Raw genomic sequence first — 19,412 nt, 5'->3', positions numbered from 1 at the left:
GAGAGTGTCAGGTGAACTGAACTTCAGGTAAGAAGTTATAACCTGCAGTCCATCTGGGTCAGATATGAACCAAGTTTAGGTGGAGTTTATTTTCGTTATGCTGACTTTTTCGTACTGCGTGCTAGCTAGCATGACGGAGTTTCTATACAGCTGGGTGGGTGCTATGAAGTTAATGATGTTGAACTTTATTTTGTTCATAAGGTTAATTATTAGAGTTGCCAACCGTCCCGTAAAAAACGGAATCATCTCGTATTCAGAGAAAATATTACGCGTTTCGTATTGAGGTGAAAAGGAACAGTTTCTCCCAGACTTCAGCTACAATGAAAAAGACACAAAGCTGGAGTTATTCTGTGTTTACGCCGCACAGCTGCCTCTTCTTCTCTCATCCTCTCACCCTCCCTCTCCTGTTTATACTTCAATGAAACTGATCAATGATCAGCTGATCGGCATGTAGGGCATTAAAAGGGAGAGGGGGGCACAAAGAAATACTTTCTTATTCTCATTTAAAATGTCTCACTTTTAAAAAAAATAATTATCTGAGTCTTGCAACAAACAATTGATAGATTGATACATATATACCATCAGAACAGTGTACATCACTGTCACAACAGTGTTTATTTTCATTCAAAGGCTTTATGATTTTTCCTATAATGGTGGGCCGGTCTCTAGTCAAAATGCCCGGGACAATTTTTTTGTCCCAGTCCAGCCCTGTATGCAGCTCATCTGCAGTCTGGTGTTACCTACATCTTCCTATTCAGAAGGCAGAATTTCCGAGTTCTGAGTACAATCGAAACTGCAGTTTTCGTGTTGGATGTGAAAAGCAGGCTAGGATAGAATCAGGCGTGGGATTTCTCTTGTGGAAATGTGCACATTATTTTTTCCTTTCTATTGGTAGGTGGCACAGTGCACTTGTGGCAAGTAAGCAAGCTAGAAGACTGGCAATCTTGCTGGGTATCCAGTTACGGAAGCAACACATTAACAAGAGAATTCTGAGTAAAACCAAAGTTACTTTCCCTAGTAACTAGTTACTCTGAAAGTAACGAGTAACTTGAAGTAATTGAGTTACTTTTGATAGAAGTAACTAGTAATGTAACTAAGTTACTAATTTAAAGTAACTTACCCAACACTGGTGATGATGATCTCCCATTTGACTACATCCCAAAGGTGCTCTGCTGGAGTGAAATGTGGTGACTGTGGTGAACTCCTTTTCATTTTCAAAAAATCAGTTTTAGATGATCTGAGCTTTGTGACTCAGTTTGCTCCGTTACATCAAACTCTGAACCTACTATAAGAACGTCAGAATAGAAATCAAGAGTTATCAGACTAAGCAATGCCCAGTTTTCTTACATAACTTGCACACCTTGATTGTACAGAAGTTATTTAAGTTAATGTTGCTATCCTATCAGTTTGCAGTCCGGCCAGCAGATTGTGGCGACATGTGGGACCATCTGACTCCATAAACAATGACACTATCAAATTAACTCCAATCACCTTTTTCCCATTCTGGTGCTCATTTTGGACTTTAGCAGGTTGTCTTGATTACGTTTACATAGAGGCATGTTTAGAGGGGGAGGAGCTTGGAGTGGCATCCCCCCCCTTTAGTAATCTTGCAATGGTCAACACCATTGGATGAAAGCTTGGTATCAACAATTAGAAATGTAAGTGAGTATATTTACTCCAGTAATTTACTGAAGCAGAGATTTATTGTACTTGTACTTTATTTAAATGCTTCCTTGTTATGTTACTTTCCGCTTTTGATTCCATTTTATTTTGGATACAATTGTTATAATTTCATACTACATAATACTCATTTTAAAGCTTAGCTTCTTTTTATTTTGTACATTAATTGTATTTGTTTTATAAATGAACCTATTGAACAATATATCAGGAATCAAACTCATCAACAGCTGCCTCGTTAAAGAGACGAGAAAAAAATAGCCATTCTATATAAAGAGTGTGTTTACTTTAGGCACTTTGAATACATTTTGATTATATAACTTGTGAACTATTAAGCTGTTTAAGTGTAATTACAACTTTTACTTAGGTTAAGTCTAAATACTTTTTTTCCACCACTTTTCACACAATAAACTTGTAATAAAAAACACAGGGTTGCACACCAAAAATCATACCCAATAATTTCTGTCAGTTTTCTGATCTTTTTGCAAATCAAATATTTAAATTCCCCCCTCTACTGTATTCTTGGTCTCTGCCATGCCACCACATTTAAAAAATCTTGAAAATGCCCCAGTTTATGTGTCTGAATGCACTGAGCTGCTGCCATGCGATTGGCTCATTAAGTATTTGCATTACCAAGCAGCCAAACAAGTACACCTAATAAAGTGGCCAGTGAGTGTATAATTAGTTCTTTTGTGGTCATGTTTGCATGGATTGCTGCAGTGCATAGCTCAGGTAACCAAGTTTAGACACGCCACTGAACACTGTGTCTACTTTGTGCTGAATAGTCAGCTGATACTATTATGATTGAAACATGGTGATTTATGTGTAACCTTAAAGGAGAGGTGAAAACATGGTAGGTATGCATGCTTTCTCTTGGGTCTGAACTGCTCAGATTGTGGCGACATATAAATATAATTTTATAAAAAGCTTTTTGTGACTTGTACACCTCTGGTCTCATGGCCTGGAAGTCTAATCTTGACCACTTGTACATGTACATCCCTAACAGAGATCTCAGACTTGCACAGAGACAAGCATCAACTTCTTTGTTGAACTGACCCAGATCTTTATATGGAGGATCATCACTTCTGTTGAGAGCTGGGTCTCTGGATGCTATTTATTAACCGAAGCGCAGTCTTCAGTGGAAGCCTTCACTGGCTCAAGCCCAATAAACACAGAATCAGATTAGGAGCACAAACAGAAGCAAGAGCAAGAGCATTGTTTATTTTAACAATCACTGTGTTTTGCAGACTCCTGGGTCAAATTGTCAAAAATGAGTTCTCAGCTCTTTTGCCTTTCACTTGGTTGAATTTTGTGTTTTTTCTTAGATCTTTCTGGTCTAAGAAGACAGAAAAAATTTCCCAGGTAGTAATCGAAATTCATGATCTGAGGCATCATTTTAAGGAATTAGCAGCCTGTTTGTATCGATATAATATGCAATCAAGGCAAAAAGTCCATACCTGTAAATGTGGGTAAAAGTCAGCACTCTTGTTTTCCATCTAGACTTAGCGTATTGGCCAAGGAATACAAGATAACACGGCTATTCTTTGGAGAGGTCCACGCTGGCTGCTGACACGAGGAACTCTCTGTCCGGTAAATCTGCGCTCGAGTCTTAAACAGCCCGAAGCGAGCTGCGAGGAGAAAGAAATCCCTTCTGAAGTTACGGGTGAAAAAGGCATATAAGAAGGGGTTGGAGCATGAGTTGATGGGGTAGAATAGCACCAACAGTAGCTTGGAGTCTGAGACGGTGATGAGAGGCAGCTTGAGGGCAGCTGAGATGGCGAAGAAAGAGATCGGAGCCATGCAGATGAAGTCTGTGAAGATGAGGACGGCCATGCGTTGAGCCACACGGGTGTCGGCGTGGGCTGGCGCTGATGAAGGCTTGCGAAAGGTGAGGTAGATGCTGAGGTAGCAGCCGCACACACAGAAGAACGCCAAGATGTTGAGGAGGAGAAGACAGACCACGTAGAACTGGGAGACCAGGGACTCAACATCCATGGGGAGGCAGATGCTCACCTGCATGAAGAAATAAAAACAATAAACAGTATTCGGGGGTCTTGACATAATTCAACAATATAAACTATGGACTGGCAGGCTAAATTAGCAGACACCTACAGTATTAGGAGTACCGGTAGTAGTAAAAGTAGTAGAGCAATAAAAGTAGAGTGATGGTTGGTTTAAGAAAGGAGTGAAGTACCACCTTGTAGTAATTGTATCAGCATGTAGTGGTGAAATTTAACACTCACTTTGCCATAGCTGCTGATCCCAACTGTGGGCAGCAGTGCAGCCAGCAAGGAGAAGATCCAGCCTATTGTCATGATGATGCAAGCGTGTCTCAGGCGAAGTTTGCGGTCAAGTCGCAGAGCATGCGTGATGGTGTGCCAGCGCTCCACGGTGATTGCTGTTAAGGTAAACACTGACAGCTCACTGGCGAACACCTGTAAATGACACACAGACACACTACTTTACAATTCAAACACATGCTTGAATGAGCGTTGTCACTATGTGATGTGATGTGATGAATACACACCGTGAAGAAGCCTGCAGCATTGCAGCCCAAGCCCATCTGCCAGTCTATAGCATAGTTGTAGTACCGTCCACGTGTGAGCATATCCACGGTTGCAATGACTACCAGGTAGATGCCCATGCAGAGGTCAGCAAAGGCCAGGTGGCACATGAGGAATCGAGGAACAGTCAGCTTATAGCGGCTGCCTGATCACAGATAAAGAAGACAAATAAATAAATATCAGCAATAAAATCCACTTAGCAGATCCAAAGTACCAATGAGCCATAACATTAAATATTAAATGGGTGAATAACATGGTAGCAATGGCATTAGCACCTTTAATGGGGTTGTAGGATATGTTAAGCAGAAAATGGGCAGTCACTTCTTTATTTCGCTGCTTTGGAAACGTGAAATGTGGGCAAGTAAAAGGAAGTTTCCAGACAATTTGGAGTAAACTGTCATGGCTAAACAGCTGGGTTAGAGCATTTCTGAAACTGCGTGTCCTGTGAGGTGCGCCTGAGGCTTTTCGAGGCCCATGGCAAAGGATGGCTAGTCCATGTGTCTAATCCCTCAGAATGGCTACAGTTTCCCCAAAACCTATGCTGCACATGAAAGGAAAGGTTTCAGAACCCACAGGGCATCCGAGCGTATTTCACACAGATATGTGTAACTGCAGACTGATCAGAGCAGCAGAGCCACAGCTTGGGTTCCTCCTGCCTTCGCTGCTAACAACACCCAAATTCAAAATATCTCAAAATTTAAGGCTATTGTCTCAAATATTTAAATTACGCATCTCAAGGTTTTGACTTACTAACTAAAACTTCTGAGTAAGTCAAACGTTTGAGATACCTAATTCAGAAAATGGAGTTAATAGCCAAAAATGTTAAATTATAGCCAAATAAAGTGGCAGAAACACGCTTTCATACATTTTGGTTAAGTTTCGGGGAAAAAGTCTTTGGTCAGGTTTCAGGAAATGGTCTCTGATAAAATAGATTAACTGAGAAGGTAAACAATGTATTAAAAAGTTTTCCTGGGTTTACTTTAAACCAGAAAGGCCTGAAGATCTGTCAGTTCCAGTGATGGAGCTGGAGAAATATTTATTTAGGTGTTCTAGACATAAATATCCAAATACCTTTTAATTACATAACATACCTAATAATACAAGGAGAACTACTGTGTTGCCCAGCAGGGCAAGGACAGAGATGATCCAGATGAGGATGCGTAAGGGGGCAGCAGACATTATATCTTCACAGGGGTTGAAGTCATCAGGGGCTGGGCTGCAGGTGATGGAGGTGGAGTTGGAGCAGTGTTCCCTGAAGAAGTGCAGGTTATTTTTAGCCTCGGGGTTGTCGCACAGTGAGTGCCATCCCGATCTAGTACACAACAATACACACAAAGTGGACAACACAGGAACAAAGTAAATGAGTTTTGTTTCAGCAACTGCTTGAGCTGTTGACTCAGTGGCATATAACCAGAAATGGACAAATAGGATTTTGAAAAGACCATAAAACAAACCAACCCACACATTTGTGTACGTCCATGTAAGGGCTCATCCCAGTGTCTCCCAACATTTTCCTGGCATGCCTCACTTCAAAAGGCAAAAATGCTTCACGCCTAACAGCCCACATTATTATTTATGATCCAAAACAGCATCAAAAATCTTGTTTGTTATATTTTCGCTTACAAAAGAAAATCCAATTAAATTTAGTTTCACTTCATAGCTTTTTTCCCAGCCTTTTTGTAGTCTTTATACCCCACAGTGAGAGAGCCACTGGATTGAAGCGACTGAATATAAGCTTCACAGACAGTTCACACTGTAGTGCCACATTTAATAAACAGTAAGAGTGGTTTCAATCCTACCAGGTAACTCTTTGCAACAAAGTGAAGAAGCAACTTCCCCCAAATCTCATACAATTTCCAAAAAAACATCTTCAGGTGTCTTTTGACTGGCAGAGCACGCGTACCTGTTTCGGTGCATGTTCAGGAAGGCGCAGCAGTGTGATGGGTATGTCAGCTTTGCCTGGCGCAGTTTGGTAAAGAGCTGAAGAGGAGGAAGTTCTTTCAGGTTGAAGGCTGACTCGGCGATCAGCCTCTTGAGGCCTCCAAGGATCGAGTCTGGCAAAGAGGCAAGGGCTGTTTCAGAGATGTCTCTGCAGAAGCAAGCGGAGAAAAAAAGTGAGTTAAAATTTTATTTCCGGAATCAATAGCATGCTTAAATGGACAGTTCACCCCCAAGAAGCAAACAGACATACTTTTCCTCTGGGCTCTAGTGGTATTTATTGAAGTAATTCTTTTGGTGTGAGCTGCTTGGTTTTGAAGACATTTCTGGTCAAAATTTCTGTCATTTCTCGAACGTAATAGAGTCTTTCTTTGAGGTAGTTAAATTGTCTACAAACAAACTTTTAAAAACTCAACAAACCTTGTTTTCTTTCTACTCTACTCAAAGACCACATCTCAAAAACCAGAGCTCAACTGATGAACATAGAAAATAGTGACTGCCCCCCAAGAGTTCAAAGGTTGGTGGTGGAGGAGATGGATAAAATGCCCTAGATAACCTACGCAAGGTTGACATGGCCTGAAAGGGAAATTAACATATCACAAGGACTTTAAAGAGTAGGTCCTGGCAGAGATAACCAAGAAGAAATAAGACATAACATAAGAGAGTGGACCTTCTTTGGGGAACTTACATAAAGGCCTTATCACCTGGTGGAAGATGGGATTTCCCTGTAATGAGGGGCATGTTCACATTATAAGACATAATGATAAACCTTAATGGCCTCCATTCACGATTGAGCTGTAATGGAAGCAGCAGAAAGCAAACAGTTCCTCCTGCTCACAGGAAGCTTTGTCAATATGTTTTTGTTGTTGAGTAACCTGGCCATGTTTTGGGAAAGAGACATTTTTTCTTGGTATTTTTAAGCCTTTTTCTGCCTTTATTGGACACCAAAGCTAGGAGAGAGAGTAGGAGAAAACATGCGACAAAGGGCCTTGAGTTGAATTTTAACTCGTGCCACTGCATTTACGATTTCGTCTCCTGGTGTCTTAAAATTTTTACAGAGTGGTCTTCAGCAACAAGTTTCCAGGCTTTCAGAAGGACTTTCAGTCTTTCTTTGGACATTGGCTGCTTTTTCACTCAGTTTCAGTCCGATCCTCGAAACTTACCATTTTCACAAGGAAACTTGGGTTGTTTTGTTCAACTACTGAACACTCAGCTATGAATCATTCAAGCATAAAAATAGCACCTCACTCAAGTGATTAACTAGTGCCGTGTCTATACATAACAAAAATCTCAGCGAAGAACCAGTTCTAAATTGTATCTTTAGGCACTTTGTTACAAGCAGCCTGTCACAGAAACACATCATTTGTTCCAATTTCTTCAACTGAATATACCAGAAATACTAAAATAATACCGCAGTTTGACAGGCATAAAATACATTTTTTTAAGCCAAGGTGATTCCCTAAGAGCTGTTAGCCAAAAGCTTGGCAAATCATGTTATTGTGTTCAATGTGTTGAAAAATGAGGGAAACTGGACAAGTGGAGGAGAAAAGAAGAAGTAGCAGCCCCTAAAACTATCGACAGCAGATGAACAACAACATTTGAACTTCCTGTCCATAAGAAATGGGAGGAAAAAAATCCAGCAAAGACGTGACACAGGGCCTGAGAGACGCATCAGGCCCTTCAGCTTATCCATCTGCTGTTCACTGAAGGCTCATGAGAAATGCTCTCAGTGAAAGGATGGCTGTCAAGAAGCCCTTCTTAAGGAAGCAAAACAGGAAGAAAAGGCTGAGGCATGCCAGATTACACAAGAACTGGACTGAAAATCAGTGTGGATGGGTCTTATGGAGTGATGAATCTGAAGGTGAAATTTCTGGTGCAAATCGTTATCACAGTGTGCGGGTTAGGTCAGGACAAACTCTCTCTCACTTGCGTTCTACACTGTTTTAAAGAATCGCTGCATCCATTTACAATTTTCACTCTAAAATATAAGATTTCTGCACAGTACTATAATATTTTTTATGGTTTAAGCACCGCAAGGCAAGTGTCTTTCAGTTCTGTCACATGTAAGTGAAGGCAAACAGTTCTACAGCTAATATCTCCAAAGCTGGGAAACCCACACCAAAACAATCTAGATGGATAAATGTCACCACAGCCCAGAGGAAAAATGCATTAATTTAATTTAGGGGTGAACTGCCTTTTTAACAGATTCTTCTCTTCCCCTTAGTGTGCTGTCTGTAATAGAGATTTGATCAGTTCATAAAATATAAATTTTCATGAAATGCACTTGGATTTAAGAGAAGTGCCAGCTGAATAAAAAAAAAAGAAAAGAAAGAAGCTGAAGAGAAGCTACTGTTTGATTGCCAAGTGACTGCCAGGGAGTGAAGGAAAAAAAACATCACAGTGATGATAGTCCAAAAGAATAATACTTCAGTAGACATGTCTCTTTGTTAGGGGAATAAACAGAAATCTCCATTTCCAGGTAGAGTCCATCATGTTCACCTGACCCTAAACTATTTTTAATCTTAGATCTGTAAAGATTTTCCAAGTCTGTGCAGATATCATCTCCCACCCCCTGCTTTCTCCAACATTCTGACTTTAATAAGGTATGATGAGCAGGGTGAATCATTTAGGCATGAGTTACTGTTGAATGTCATGCTTACAGTACCACCAACTCACTGGAACCCACAAAGGCACTGGGACTGATGTGAGTAAGCTGTCGGTTGCCTCTTAGGAACCTGAGAGCAAGGGAGAAAGAGAGAGTGGAGTTAAATGTGTATGTTTTTTTTTTTAAATCTTCTGTTTGTAATTGTGTCTCTGCCTGTGACTCACAATCTGTGCATCTTTGTTCCGTTGAAGGCGTCACTTGCCACCTCCTTGATGCCATTTCTGGTGAGCCGTCTGTCATTAGAAAGGGAAGCCAAATTACAGTCATGTGGCTCCAACACAGAACATTTCCAACTGTAAACTTACTTAGCTATCAATGCCAATTTTAGTGTTTGCACTTCTTTTGTTCTCAGTGAGTAAAGCTGTACAAATACAAAGAGTTTTAGTGCAACACTGAGTAAAGCGTTGATATGATTGTGTCGCCTTCTACTGCCTCTTTTGCTTCCTACTTTTCTTCTGTATTTAACAGTATGGATCTCAGACGCTGCCATCAAAATGTTTTGTTGGAAGGATCCTGCATTTATGGAAAAAAAATCCAGCTCCTTCTTGCTGAGTGCTGATTGCATCCTTTTATCCATCTCTATTAATTTACAGCCAGCAGCCTTCTGGATTACTATAGCACAAAGTCTGGTAGGAAAAAAAGATAATAATAACAACTAGCCCGGCACTGCTGACTGAATTGGAGAACATCGAGTTCTGTAGATAAAAGCTGCACAAACAAAGATGGTTTTGTTCGCTTTTTTACCGCGCAGTCACAGAATAATAAACTTGCTTTGAAGTCTGGGTGCAGAGAGTCACAGCCTACCAATGATGGCCCTGAAGCTTTGAATTTGAACGAATATTTATTTATCAGACACAGAATTTAAAGTAGACTTTTTGCTCTTCATAAGCTGAAGACTATGCAGTTTGATTCCCAGTTATCAGAGTTCATAAGAGGTAACTGGGACTGCAGAGTGCATTTATTCCTGTAGGAATGATGAGTGAGTGGCATTTAGTGATACATACTTACATATTTTACATGTAAAAGCAAATTTGACATTTATTTCCTTCAACTGGTACCACCCTTTCTGAATTAGCTTAGTACAAAGCCTGGAAGGAAATAATAATAATGATAAGCCTGGCACAATTCAAAGGTTTAAAAAATCCACCTACTCCCTCCTGTAAGACTCATTAGTTAACACATTATATTGTTTTTTTGAAAGTGTAAAAAAAAAAAAACCCCAAATCAAAACAGTTTTACACGAGGTTATGTGCCAGACTATTTGTTGGATAGGTAGAGTAACTTCCTGACTGCCCGATAAGCTACTTAAAGCCAAGAAATAGTCAGACATATCATCCCTGTAAAACCACAAGAGCTGAACAAATACAATTTTTATTAGTAGATAAATTATAAATTAAGTTATACAGTAAATTATACAGAAATGTGGCTCCACTGCTGTCTCCTGTGTTAAGCTAACTTTTAAGCTAACCTATTGCTGGCTAAAGCTCCTGGTGATTTAGGCACATTAAACAAACAGCTAAACTACTGCTACAAGTAAAAGTAGTGCTGTCAGCAAAGGTTTTTAAAATCAAAAAGGTCACACTGGCTTCAGTAATACGGGATTGATATCAATAATTCATTAGCAATTAAGCTGCATCTTCACTACTGGAACCTGTCATGGTTGAACTAATGCTAACTCAAATTTTCGATCTGTACCTACCAAATGACTGCTAACAAAGTTTTCGTAGGACTCTCTGAAGTCCTGTTAAAAATTAAACACTAAAACTAAACTCCCCAGAATTTGGTGGCTTGTAGAATCACCTTGAGTAGCATAACTTTGGTAAGTTGTTTCTGTATGACTTTATCGGTCTCTTACATCATTGTGGAGAACCTTTGGCTCACTCTTCTGTACAACATTGCTCTATTAGTATGTGGGTTGATTTAAAATCTTAATTTTTAAACTAGCAGCAGTTTTTTTTACAGATGAAAATGATTGAGTGAAAGCATCAAGAAGCCTTAAATAGAGGTAATTAATTACTGCTATCTCAAAATTACACTAATGCTTTCATTTTTTTTTTCAAAGAAAACAATCTGTGACATATGCAAAAAGCAAAAAAATGTAATTTTATGTTAGATTAATGATCTGCAGCTGAAAAGGAAAGCACAAAAATTTATAAAAGGCAATAAAAGTATGAGTATGAAACATAGAAAAAAGGAGAAACTCAGTGAAGAGGGCAAAGAGCATTTCGTGGAACATTCATCACTGTGCATGTAATGCCCACTCGGATCTGTAAGGGTGATGTGTTTCTAAAAAAGAAAGATGAATCGCTTACATCTCTGCAATGGTTTGAGTGCAGAGGCCTCTGAAGGCATTGGCAGGGACTCTCTTTATGTGGCTGTTGTCCTGAAGATCCCTAAGCAGTACAAAGAACAAAAACTTTAAGATAAATGACCACTATTGCTAAGTAAGTGGTAGAAATACATTTTTTAGTGGAAAACCCCCCCAAAACAGCAGAAGGTGTAAAACATTAGGAAGCCTTCAGCAGTGCCTGTCTAATCCACTGTCTTTTTGAAGATGACAGATGTCAGTTGGGAGACAGTTTGAATATGGATTTTTAAAGGATGACGGCTAGGGACAGATGGTGCGTGTTCCTGATAGTCTGTTTGGTAAGAACTGCTGAATTCTTACTGCAGTAATATATGATTAGTGGTGTGATTTCTTATGGGAGTATTTAATTCTGTATGCATATAATAGCCTATAAATTCACATGTGGAGGCGTGTATATGAGATCGTTTTTTGTAATTGTACTGAGACCTACAGCAGAAAGCAGGCGGTGGAATGGATCTTGGAGAAGTCTGGAAAAATCCTGAGCCCGGTGTTGGAGATAGTCCTGTGATGTAAAAGTAAAGGTTTAACCAGAACATGTTACTAAATTGTAACCTCTGAAAAGCAGACACTAAGCAGGGAGTAGCAGTGATAAAATCACATACACTGTCTCATCTATTGTAATAAATTAGATTAAAAAATAACAAAGACATACTGATGTCTGATGTGTCTGCCATCCTAACATAACTTAAAGACGATTCTCGGGAATCTCATTGTTGGTGCAAAAATGCCATTTTATGTTCGTTGCTCTGTGTGCTATCATTGGCATTTTTAAAAAATTCAGTAATAAAAATGGGGACAAATTATGTGTTTTTGTGGCAGCTAGTAACAAATTGCCTAAAAATACAACTCTAGTTTCTCCCCCAAGTTAGGTGAATTTTTCATGCTTATGATTCATATTTTAGCATTACGTGACTTACAAAACAAGCAAACAAAAAAAACAAAACAAAAACCCATTCCTCTGAAAATGGTCAGGTGGAATAAAAATGACTAAAAAAAGCAAACAGTGTCTAAAGAAAAACTTCAGAAAGCCTGGAGAACTTTTGCTCAAGATAACTTTAAAGAATTACAATAAAGTCTTGCTCCTTGAAAGAGACATGTATACTAATGGAGAAACTTTCTACTAATAACAAAAGTGTAACGTATCCATTGCTTCCTCCCACATTTTCACTGCAGAACCTCTGATATAATTGTGACACTTCACATCAGTCTGTCATGAAAACATTTGCTCCTCTCAGGGGGCGCTGAGCTACAACTGCTGAGTAGCCTGGCTTATTAACCAGCCAGGTAGCTAATTATACTAAATATATCTCTGAGTCACTCCATGTTGATAAGTGATTTTAAGTCTGAACCAGCTAATTGGATGTCAACATTATGAAGACCCTTTAAAGTTTGAGAACTCCTGGATTAAAGGTTAGGGTTCGGGCTACGATGAATCACAGATTTGTGCATGAAATATTCATATTCATGGTTTATGCACAGATTGGTGCATAGGCACCGTTTACCAATGAGGTCCAACGTGTTTTTGTAATGTAGGCCATTTGTTGTGTTTCGGTCCCTGCTATATTTGTGGGTTATATTATGTTTCTTTGTGCATGTAGTTTCTCCTGCTTTCTGTGTTCTCCTGTTGCTCCTATCACGTTTAGTCGTAGCCCTCATGTCTAATTGTCTCTTGTTTACATCCTGTTTTATGTTTGGTTTTACTTCCTACGTTTACCTCTTTTTGTGATTGTTTGCCATTCGGCCATCAGACTGTCTGATTGTTTTCATCTGTTTAATAACCAACTGGAAACCAGCTGTTACCCCTATCTGTGTGTGTGTATGTATATGTAGTGTTTCCTTGGTCTTTGTCTTTGATTGTCAGTCAGTGACTTCTGATTTGATTTCTCGTGTTTCCTTTAGTGGATCAGGAAACAGGATCAGCCATTTAAAATATTCTAAATCAGGTGTAGGCGCCTATACAGCCAATTTAAAATCTTTTAAAATCACCCATTAACCGGTGTACAATTTCAATCCCAGGACGTTCTTGCTGTGAGGCAAGAATTACTTTCATATAGTCAAGTAATACCTGTGAGCCAAAAGCTCAGGCTTCAGGCTGCTCCGACAGTTTTTTTTCTACTTTTGGCTCTGTGTGATGTTAAAGAGGGCCAGAATTCCTATTATGATCCTCTTACACAGGTCTGGCTCTAAGTCTAAAGAAGGGGTCCCCAATCCCAGTCCATGAGGGCCAGTGTCCCTGCAGGTTTTAGATCTCACCCTGGGTCAACACACCTGAATCACATGATTAGTTCATTACCAGGCCTCTGAAGAACTTCAAGACATGCTGAGGAGGTAATTTATCCATTTAAATCAGCTGTGATGGATCAAGGACACATCTAAAACCTGCAGGGACACCGGCCCTCGTGGACTGGGATTGGGGACCCCTGGTCTAGAGCCTCACCCACCTGCTCATAGAAGATGAAATGGATTATTTCCATGGGCTGCATAAAGGCCCAGCATAAGATGAATAAGGAGTATTTTGAACTGCAAATTTTGCAAAGCTATATTAACAATATGGAGCCGTAAACAAGCATAATAACACCCCCACGACCCCCAAGGAAAATATTTGAAAACAAACTAAACTTGCACTAAGGTGGCCCTCTTTAAAAAAGCAATCGCTTTATTTTTTTCCATCGCAGATTTCTGTTTATGTGTCCCAGTTTTCACAAATTGGGACAAACAGTAACAGTTAAGAATGTCTGTAAGGGATTTGAGCGCTGCAGTGTTCGTTATAAACTGCTACTTTGAGATTGTTTCAAAAGACATAAAATAATACTTTTTTTTTGTTTGCAACAAATTAAAGTAGCAGTCATGAAATGGCCTTTAAGTCATTTTGTGGAAAAAAAGACTTTCCCCCCCCATGTTGGGGATGAAGGGTGACACTGGGGAGCCAAGCTCATTAAAAAATAATGTCTTTGATCATTTGCGGGCCATCAGAAGTAGGGCTGTCACCCGTGACCTATTTTGGACTCACAATCAGTTTTGAGAGACAAACTGTGGTAGAAATGTGAACTCTCACTGAGTACTCACAAGAACCGTAGTCTTGCCATGTTCCTGAATGCATCGGGGTGGATGGAACTCAGGTGTTTTGACTTTGTTATGATTCTGAAAGAAACATATTTCAGTCAGATTCTCATTAATATAAATGACTGGTTTGCAATTACGGGGTTTCACAGGTGCTATTATCCTGCCAGTTATACTTACATCTCACTGAGTTCAGGGAGGTCGGAGAAAGCAAAAGCCCCGATATTCCTCAGAGCAGCATTTTTAGATATTAAACTGAGGGAAACACACGAATATGAAATATATTTAAAAAAATCATGTGGTCTATTATTCATTCACACTCATTCTTTGGAGTCTTTTTTTGTCTCCGCCACCCCTCGGATGCTTAACTTCTCAATTATTTGGGTGATCTTCCTCAGAGGCCGGAGCTCTTCATGTTCCATTACAAAGACTAAACACAAACATGTAGGATAAAATCTGTTTTATGCAGTCAGCGGCTTTTAGTAATCAGTATACTCACATTTTGGTGAGCTGAGGGAGGCCAGAAAAGGCAAAAGCACCGATACTCTCCAGCATGTCGTTCTCGGATATGGTCCTGTAGTTGGCAGTAATGATGAGTAAAAGAAGAAGTAAAGAATTTAAAAGTTATTATAGGAGGGGTTTTTGTAATCGATGTCTCAAATCAGACAGAATCCTTGGATTTTTCCTGTAAAGTTATTAAAAAATAAAAACAAACTTTGGGTGTAGGACACACCCTGGTTAAATATATGTGCAAAACACAGTTTCTATTTGCAATTCCTATGGTTTTAAAATCAATAAGTCCCTTAAATAAACTCTGCAGATGAATCATGAAAATCACAACAGAGGCAACTAAAAAGTTTAATCTATTATCAAACATTTGCCCATTTTTTAGCTTGTGATTGCTTTCTTTTACACTTTAACATGTAAGAGTCAGCACCTGCAACTATTTTCACTTTTGAAGCTGAACAACTGATCCTTGCTTGATCAATATTTTAATCACTACTAATTAAAATGATTCATAGCAGCAGAAAAAAAGAACAATTTAATTTGAAATCACTGTTTGCTAATTATAAAAGTTTATTGTAGAAATATATTTATGTAGAAAGCAAAGTGATAACGTAATTGGCACCGTGTACAAATTGTCACATGAGTACAAAATCAATATCTATAACTCCAGCTCTTGTTAAATATGAATGTGGACCAAAGTGATTTTATTCATTCAATAAAAAAAAATTGATCCCCAATATGGAGATCAATTGTTTTATTGAATGAATACAGTGGCATTCCTGGAATGCCACTGAATTATTCCCCGTCTGTTTGGATGATCCATATCTCGTGTGTTTTGACCTCCTCAGCACATTATGCTCCGCATCGAAGAACAAACATAATCGACAGGCGCACACTTACAGTTCCATTAGGTGCTGGAGGCTGGAGAAGGCGCCCTGCTGAATCTCTCTGATCTGCGTCTGCTTAACTTCCCTGTTGATGCAGAAACAGCCACTCACATCAGGTTTCAGCACTTCACACTGATCACAAGGCTCGCAGGGGCTTTGTGTGCACACTGACCACTGAAGAAGGTCAGTTACTCAGTCACGATGAGATTTTTTTTCTTTTCATGTGTGAAACAAAATATACGTGAAGAAAGTCTACACGAGTTCCCAAGCTCTTTGCATGTGGTCTTGCATACTTGCAGCATACTTACTGCATACTTGCAAATATCCCCACTGTTCCCGAGCCTTGACCTTCGAGCAAAATATAGAGCAGAAGAGAACACACGCATGGCCTCCTGGGAGATCGCAGCGCATCTCTAGGGATGTTTGCTTCTTCTGCCACAAGTGTGTCCTTGTCTTGAGTGTGTGTCAGCTGTATTTACTCATAGGCTATGTTTTTTTGTTCTGTTTTTTTGGAAAGATAGATTGTGTAAGGAGAAACTGCTCGTGTGTACGTTTCGATAGAAGTTTGAATAAATGCTTAGGGTGATTCTAATCTTCACCTCACCCTGTCTCTTTCTCTGGAAGGCCTTGAGATTCTTTGCAAATGTTTAAGCAGCCAAAGCAAAAGGTCACTGTTTACTATGAGTGGCATCACCCTCAGATCTGCATGAGACACCTAAATCAATCATGTCACCTTTAATCAAGCACTACAGGTTAAAGTGACACTATGAAAGTAGAAATAACTTTACCTAGGGCTGTTTGATATAACGATATATATCGGATGACAATATAAAAACGTCTAAGTTTCATTTTACGCTATCGTTTGTTTCGTGGTGTTGTAAAATAAACTGTTTACGGCAATATTTTTTCATCGTTTTGATGGTCACTGTAGTGGCTATATTAATTTCTTAAAGTTCTCTCTTTCTCTTATATTTTATATAACCACAGGGACGGACAAGCGCCTGTTTTTATTTGTTGTGGTTAGCAACAACGACTGTAACAGCATCGCGTGTCCGCTTGTTTATGTTCCACATAAACCTTTCACAATAAAGCTCAAGATCCTGTTGAGACTTTTCAAAATAAACTGAATCACGTGAAAGAGCAGATTATTTACAGATGAGAATTAAAAAAGAGCTGCCAGGTCCTAAAAAATAAACCTTAGACTCAAACATTAGAACAGGCTTTTCCCCGCAATACTCACAAAGAAAACTGTGGCCTTTACAACTTATGTCTAAAAATGTATAGTTTCATGCATCGGTTAAAACACTCGACTCCAGCTACATGACGCACAGCTGGAACACTTCCCGCAAGTCGAGCTGCCCGAGATTCACAGAATTTACAGAAAATGTTACATTTTTGTGATTTATATCGTTATCGGACGATAGAATTCTTATATCGGGATATGAGATTTTGGTCATATCGCACAGCCCTAACTTTACCTGAGGCTTGGATTTCTCTACACTAAAGATGGGAACTTTGCTCATTTTCCTGGTACCAAAATCATGAATGAATGTCTTGATTGCTTAATCTGTATTAAAAAAAATGTACAAACAGGACTTTATCATAACTGGGCAACAGCTAAGGCAATCATCGTGTTATAGTGCAGACAACACAATGCGCAATCCTTCGACAGTTTCATCCTGTATTCTGCTGATTGATAACAGTAACACACAAAGTAGCATAAGAAAAAGAAAAAGACTGCAAGCTCATAACCCAGACTGTCCTGGTGGGAAGCTCTGACTTTTAAACCCTTCATTTTGTTTGTTTACAAGAAAACTCAGCGGGGGGTCTTTAACCTGTGGCTACCTGCTCAGTGGCCAACAATAGTAAGTAGCTGCTGCTGCGCTACAAGGTGCCGAGGATGAGCAGAAAAACTTTGCATGCATTTCCCCGAATCACTAAATGTTTAATGAAACCAACCGAGTCAAGTTGAGAGCAAAACTGAACCACTCGTCCAGGCAGATGAGCGAGGATTAGACAGGAACGTCCGGATGATTATGCACGTTAACGGATGAGATTCAAATTTGTAAACATTTCATAGCTACTGTATAGCTTTAATATGGTGAATGGGTGGTGGGATTTATAGACACATTTGCTGCTCCACTCGCATGTCAGTTTGAGGGATGTCGCCAATTATACAAATTAAAGTTGCTCCACATAAGGAAATCAGCTCAGACTACAAAACAGCAGAAGCTATAATTTATGTACTTTGTGGTTGTTCAGGTTTAAAGTTTCAGGCTTTCTTGAAAGCAAACTTTCAAGCTACAGAAAAAAAAAAAAACTCGAATTACATCACTGGGTCTATTTTAAACTTAATGTGTGGAGCGTGAGAGATGCGGGTACTCAAAAAGGAATGAAAAACTTTTAAGCTGCATTATTGAATATCTGGGATCATGTATTTAGTAAAGCTTGGTAAAGACAGAAAGGTATCTTTTTGGCTCTGCTGGTTTGGACTTGACTATTCCTTAGTTTTTCTAGCTCTTGTGAGTCTCAAAGAAAGAAAAGTGTAAGCATGCTATCAAATACTGCCTGCAAACAATTACCAGAAAAGAATGGTGATCAGGTGATAGGTAGACTTCATTTAGAGGGGAGGGGGAATAATGTAATCCGAGGAAAACTGGTACATACATCTCCTTAAAAACAGTAAACAGAATGGGGAATAAAATCTATTAACATGTGTGACACTCCATTGAAGGCTTTCTATGGGCTTTTCTAATTTTCAGGGGATTTATATGAATTTTTCACCACTCTAGCAGTGTTACACTTTAAATATTACATCACATTAATTTAATTCATTTAAATGAATAGTGTGCTTCTTTAAAATCAGGATGAAACACAAAGAAAAATAACAAACAGCTGACAGTATCATACAGTAAAGTTTCATTCCGCACAGCGCTGTATTATAATGTTACATTGATGATGATTAGGCATGGTAGCTTAATATAATCTAACAATGATGGCAAAAAAAGTAAACATCTGGATCCACAACCAGTGGATCCTTTTGTGTGTGAGTCTCTGTGTGCTTGTGTGTTTGTGTGTACTCACAGGCACTGGGCGCTGGAGATGTTGGAGGGAAACGCCGTGACTCCAAACATGACCTGGCAAGACGGGCACGAGGTTTGTTTGGCCAAACTGGGATGAAATCCAGGTCTAATGTCCATTTCAGAGCCGCGCGCCGAGGCTGCTGCCGTCTTTATCGTAACGATCAGCAGCATCATTAGTGTCATTACCAACATCACTTCAGTCTGCCAGGGTCCACAGAGTGGTTTCACTTTTCTAGTTTGTCTTCTTTTTGTGTCTTTTACTCTGATATTGTCTCTGGTCCACGCTCCACATTTGATATGAAGGCTTTTACCTGTCTGTCCGCTCGGGGGTTCAGCGCCAGGTCAGTTAGAGAGAAATGTGAGGTGTTTTGGTGTTTTCTGTCATGCAGTAGTGAATGCTGGGGGCGTGTGAAAAGCTCATGGGAGTATGAGGATGTAGGAGGTCTCAGCTGGGTGGAGTTATGTGTGTTTTTCTACTGTGTAACAACTTCCAGAACAGAGCATACGTCTTGATAAGATATAAATGACTGGTGTTCTATGAGCTGAGACTGCAAGAGAAGAATAAGTGTAGTGATGCGCTGTGAAAAACTGTGCAGTCCTCTTCCTTCTGTGAATGTGTATTTTCTTTTTCCTGTCCTATTATGTCAAATGTAGGTAAAGATC

The 19,412-nt window shown here is 39.5% G+C and overlaps 1 protein-coding gene across 2 annotated transcripts; it reads right to left on the bottom strand.

Annotated features, from left to right (window-relative positions):
* Nucleotides 1-2,878: 2,878 nt before the first annotated feature.
* fshr (follicle stimulating hormone receptor) lies at nt 2,879-19,124 on the bottom strand. 2 transcript variants are annotated; one of them, XM_085284923.1, is made up of 15 exons: nt 18,751-19,124; nt 15,680-15,751; nt 14,772-14,846; nt 14,453-14,527; nt 14,279-14,353; nt 11,643-11,714; nt 11,157-11,237; nt 9,009-9,077; nt 8,840-8,914; nt 6,145-6,330; nt 5,333-5,553; nt 4,205-4,386; nt 3,921-4,112; nt 3,401-3,690; nt 3,161-3,305 (listed from the first exon to the last, which is right to left on the bottom strand). In XM_085284923.1, exons 1-15 carry the CDS (start codon nt 18,939-18,941, stop codon nt 3,287-3,289), a joined length of 1,875 nt encoding a protein of 624 aa, XP_085141049.1. In that variant the 5' UTR covers nt 18,942-19,124; the 3' UTR covers nt 3,161-3,286. The 2 variants fall into 2 exon arrangements, with proteins under 2 accessions (XP_085141048.1, XP_085141049.1); XM_085284922.1 differs by having other exon boundaries at nt 2,879-3,690.
* Between the last annotated feature and the right edge of the window lie 288 nt (nt 19,125-19,412).

Source organism: Mchenga conophoros, linkage group LG8, assembly GCF_057382185.1.
Source record: "Mchenga conophoros isolate Kocher_MC1m ecotype Shallow Benthic linkage group LG8, M_conophoros_male_GT1.1, whole genome shotgun sequence".
Taxonomy (NCBI): domain Eukaryota; kingdom Metazoa; phylum Chordata; class Actinopteri; order Cichliformes; family Cichlidae; genus Mchenga; species Mchenga conophoros.
This window is presented reverse-complemented; position numbering and strand designations above follow the sequence as displayed.

Coding starts and splice junctions, on each gene's coding strand:
- fshr (XM_085284922.1), bottom strand. CDS start 18,941: ATGTTGGTAATGACACTAATGATGCTGCTGATCGTTACGATAAAGACG. Junction 4,387..5,332: donor AGTTCTCCTTGTATTATTAG/GTATGTTATGTA, acceptor ATCTGTGATCAG/GCAGCCGCTATAAGCTGACT. Junction 4,113..4,204: donor ATGCTGCAGGCTTCTTCACG/GTGTGTATTCAT, acceptor TGTCATTTACAG/GTGTTCGCCAGTGAGCTGTC.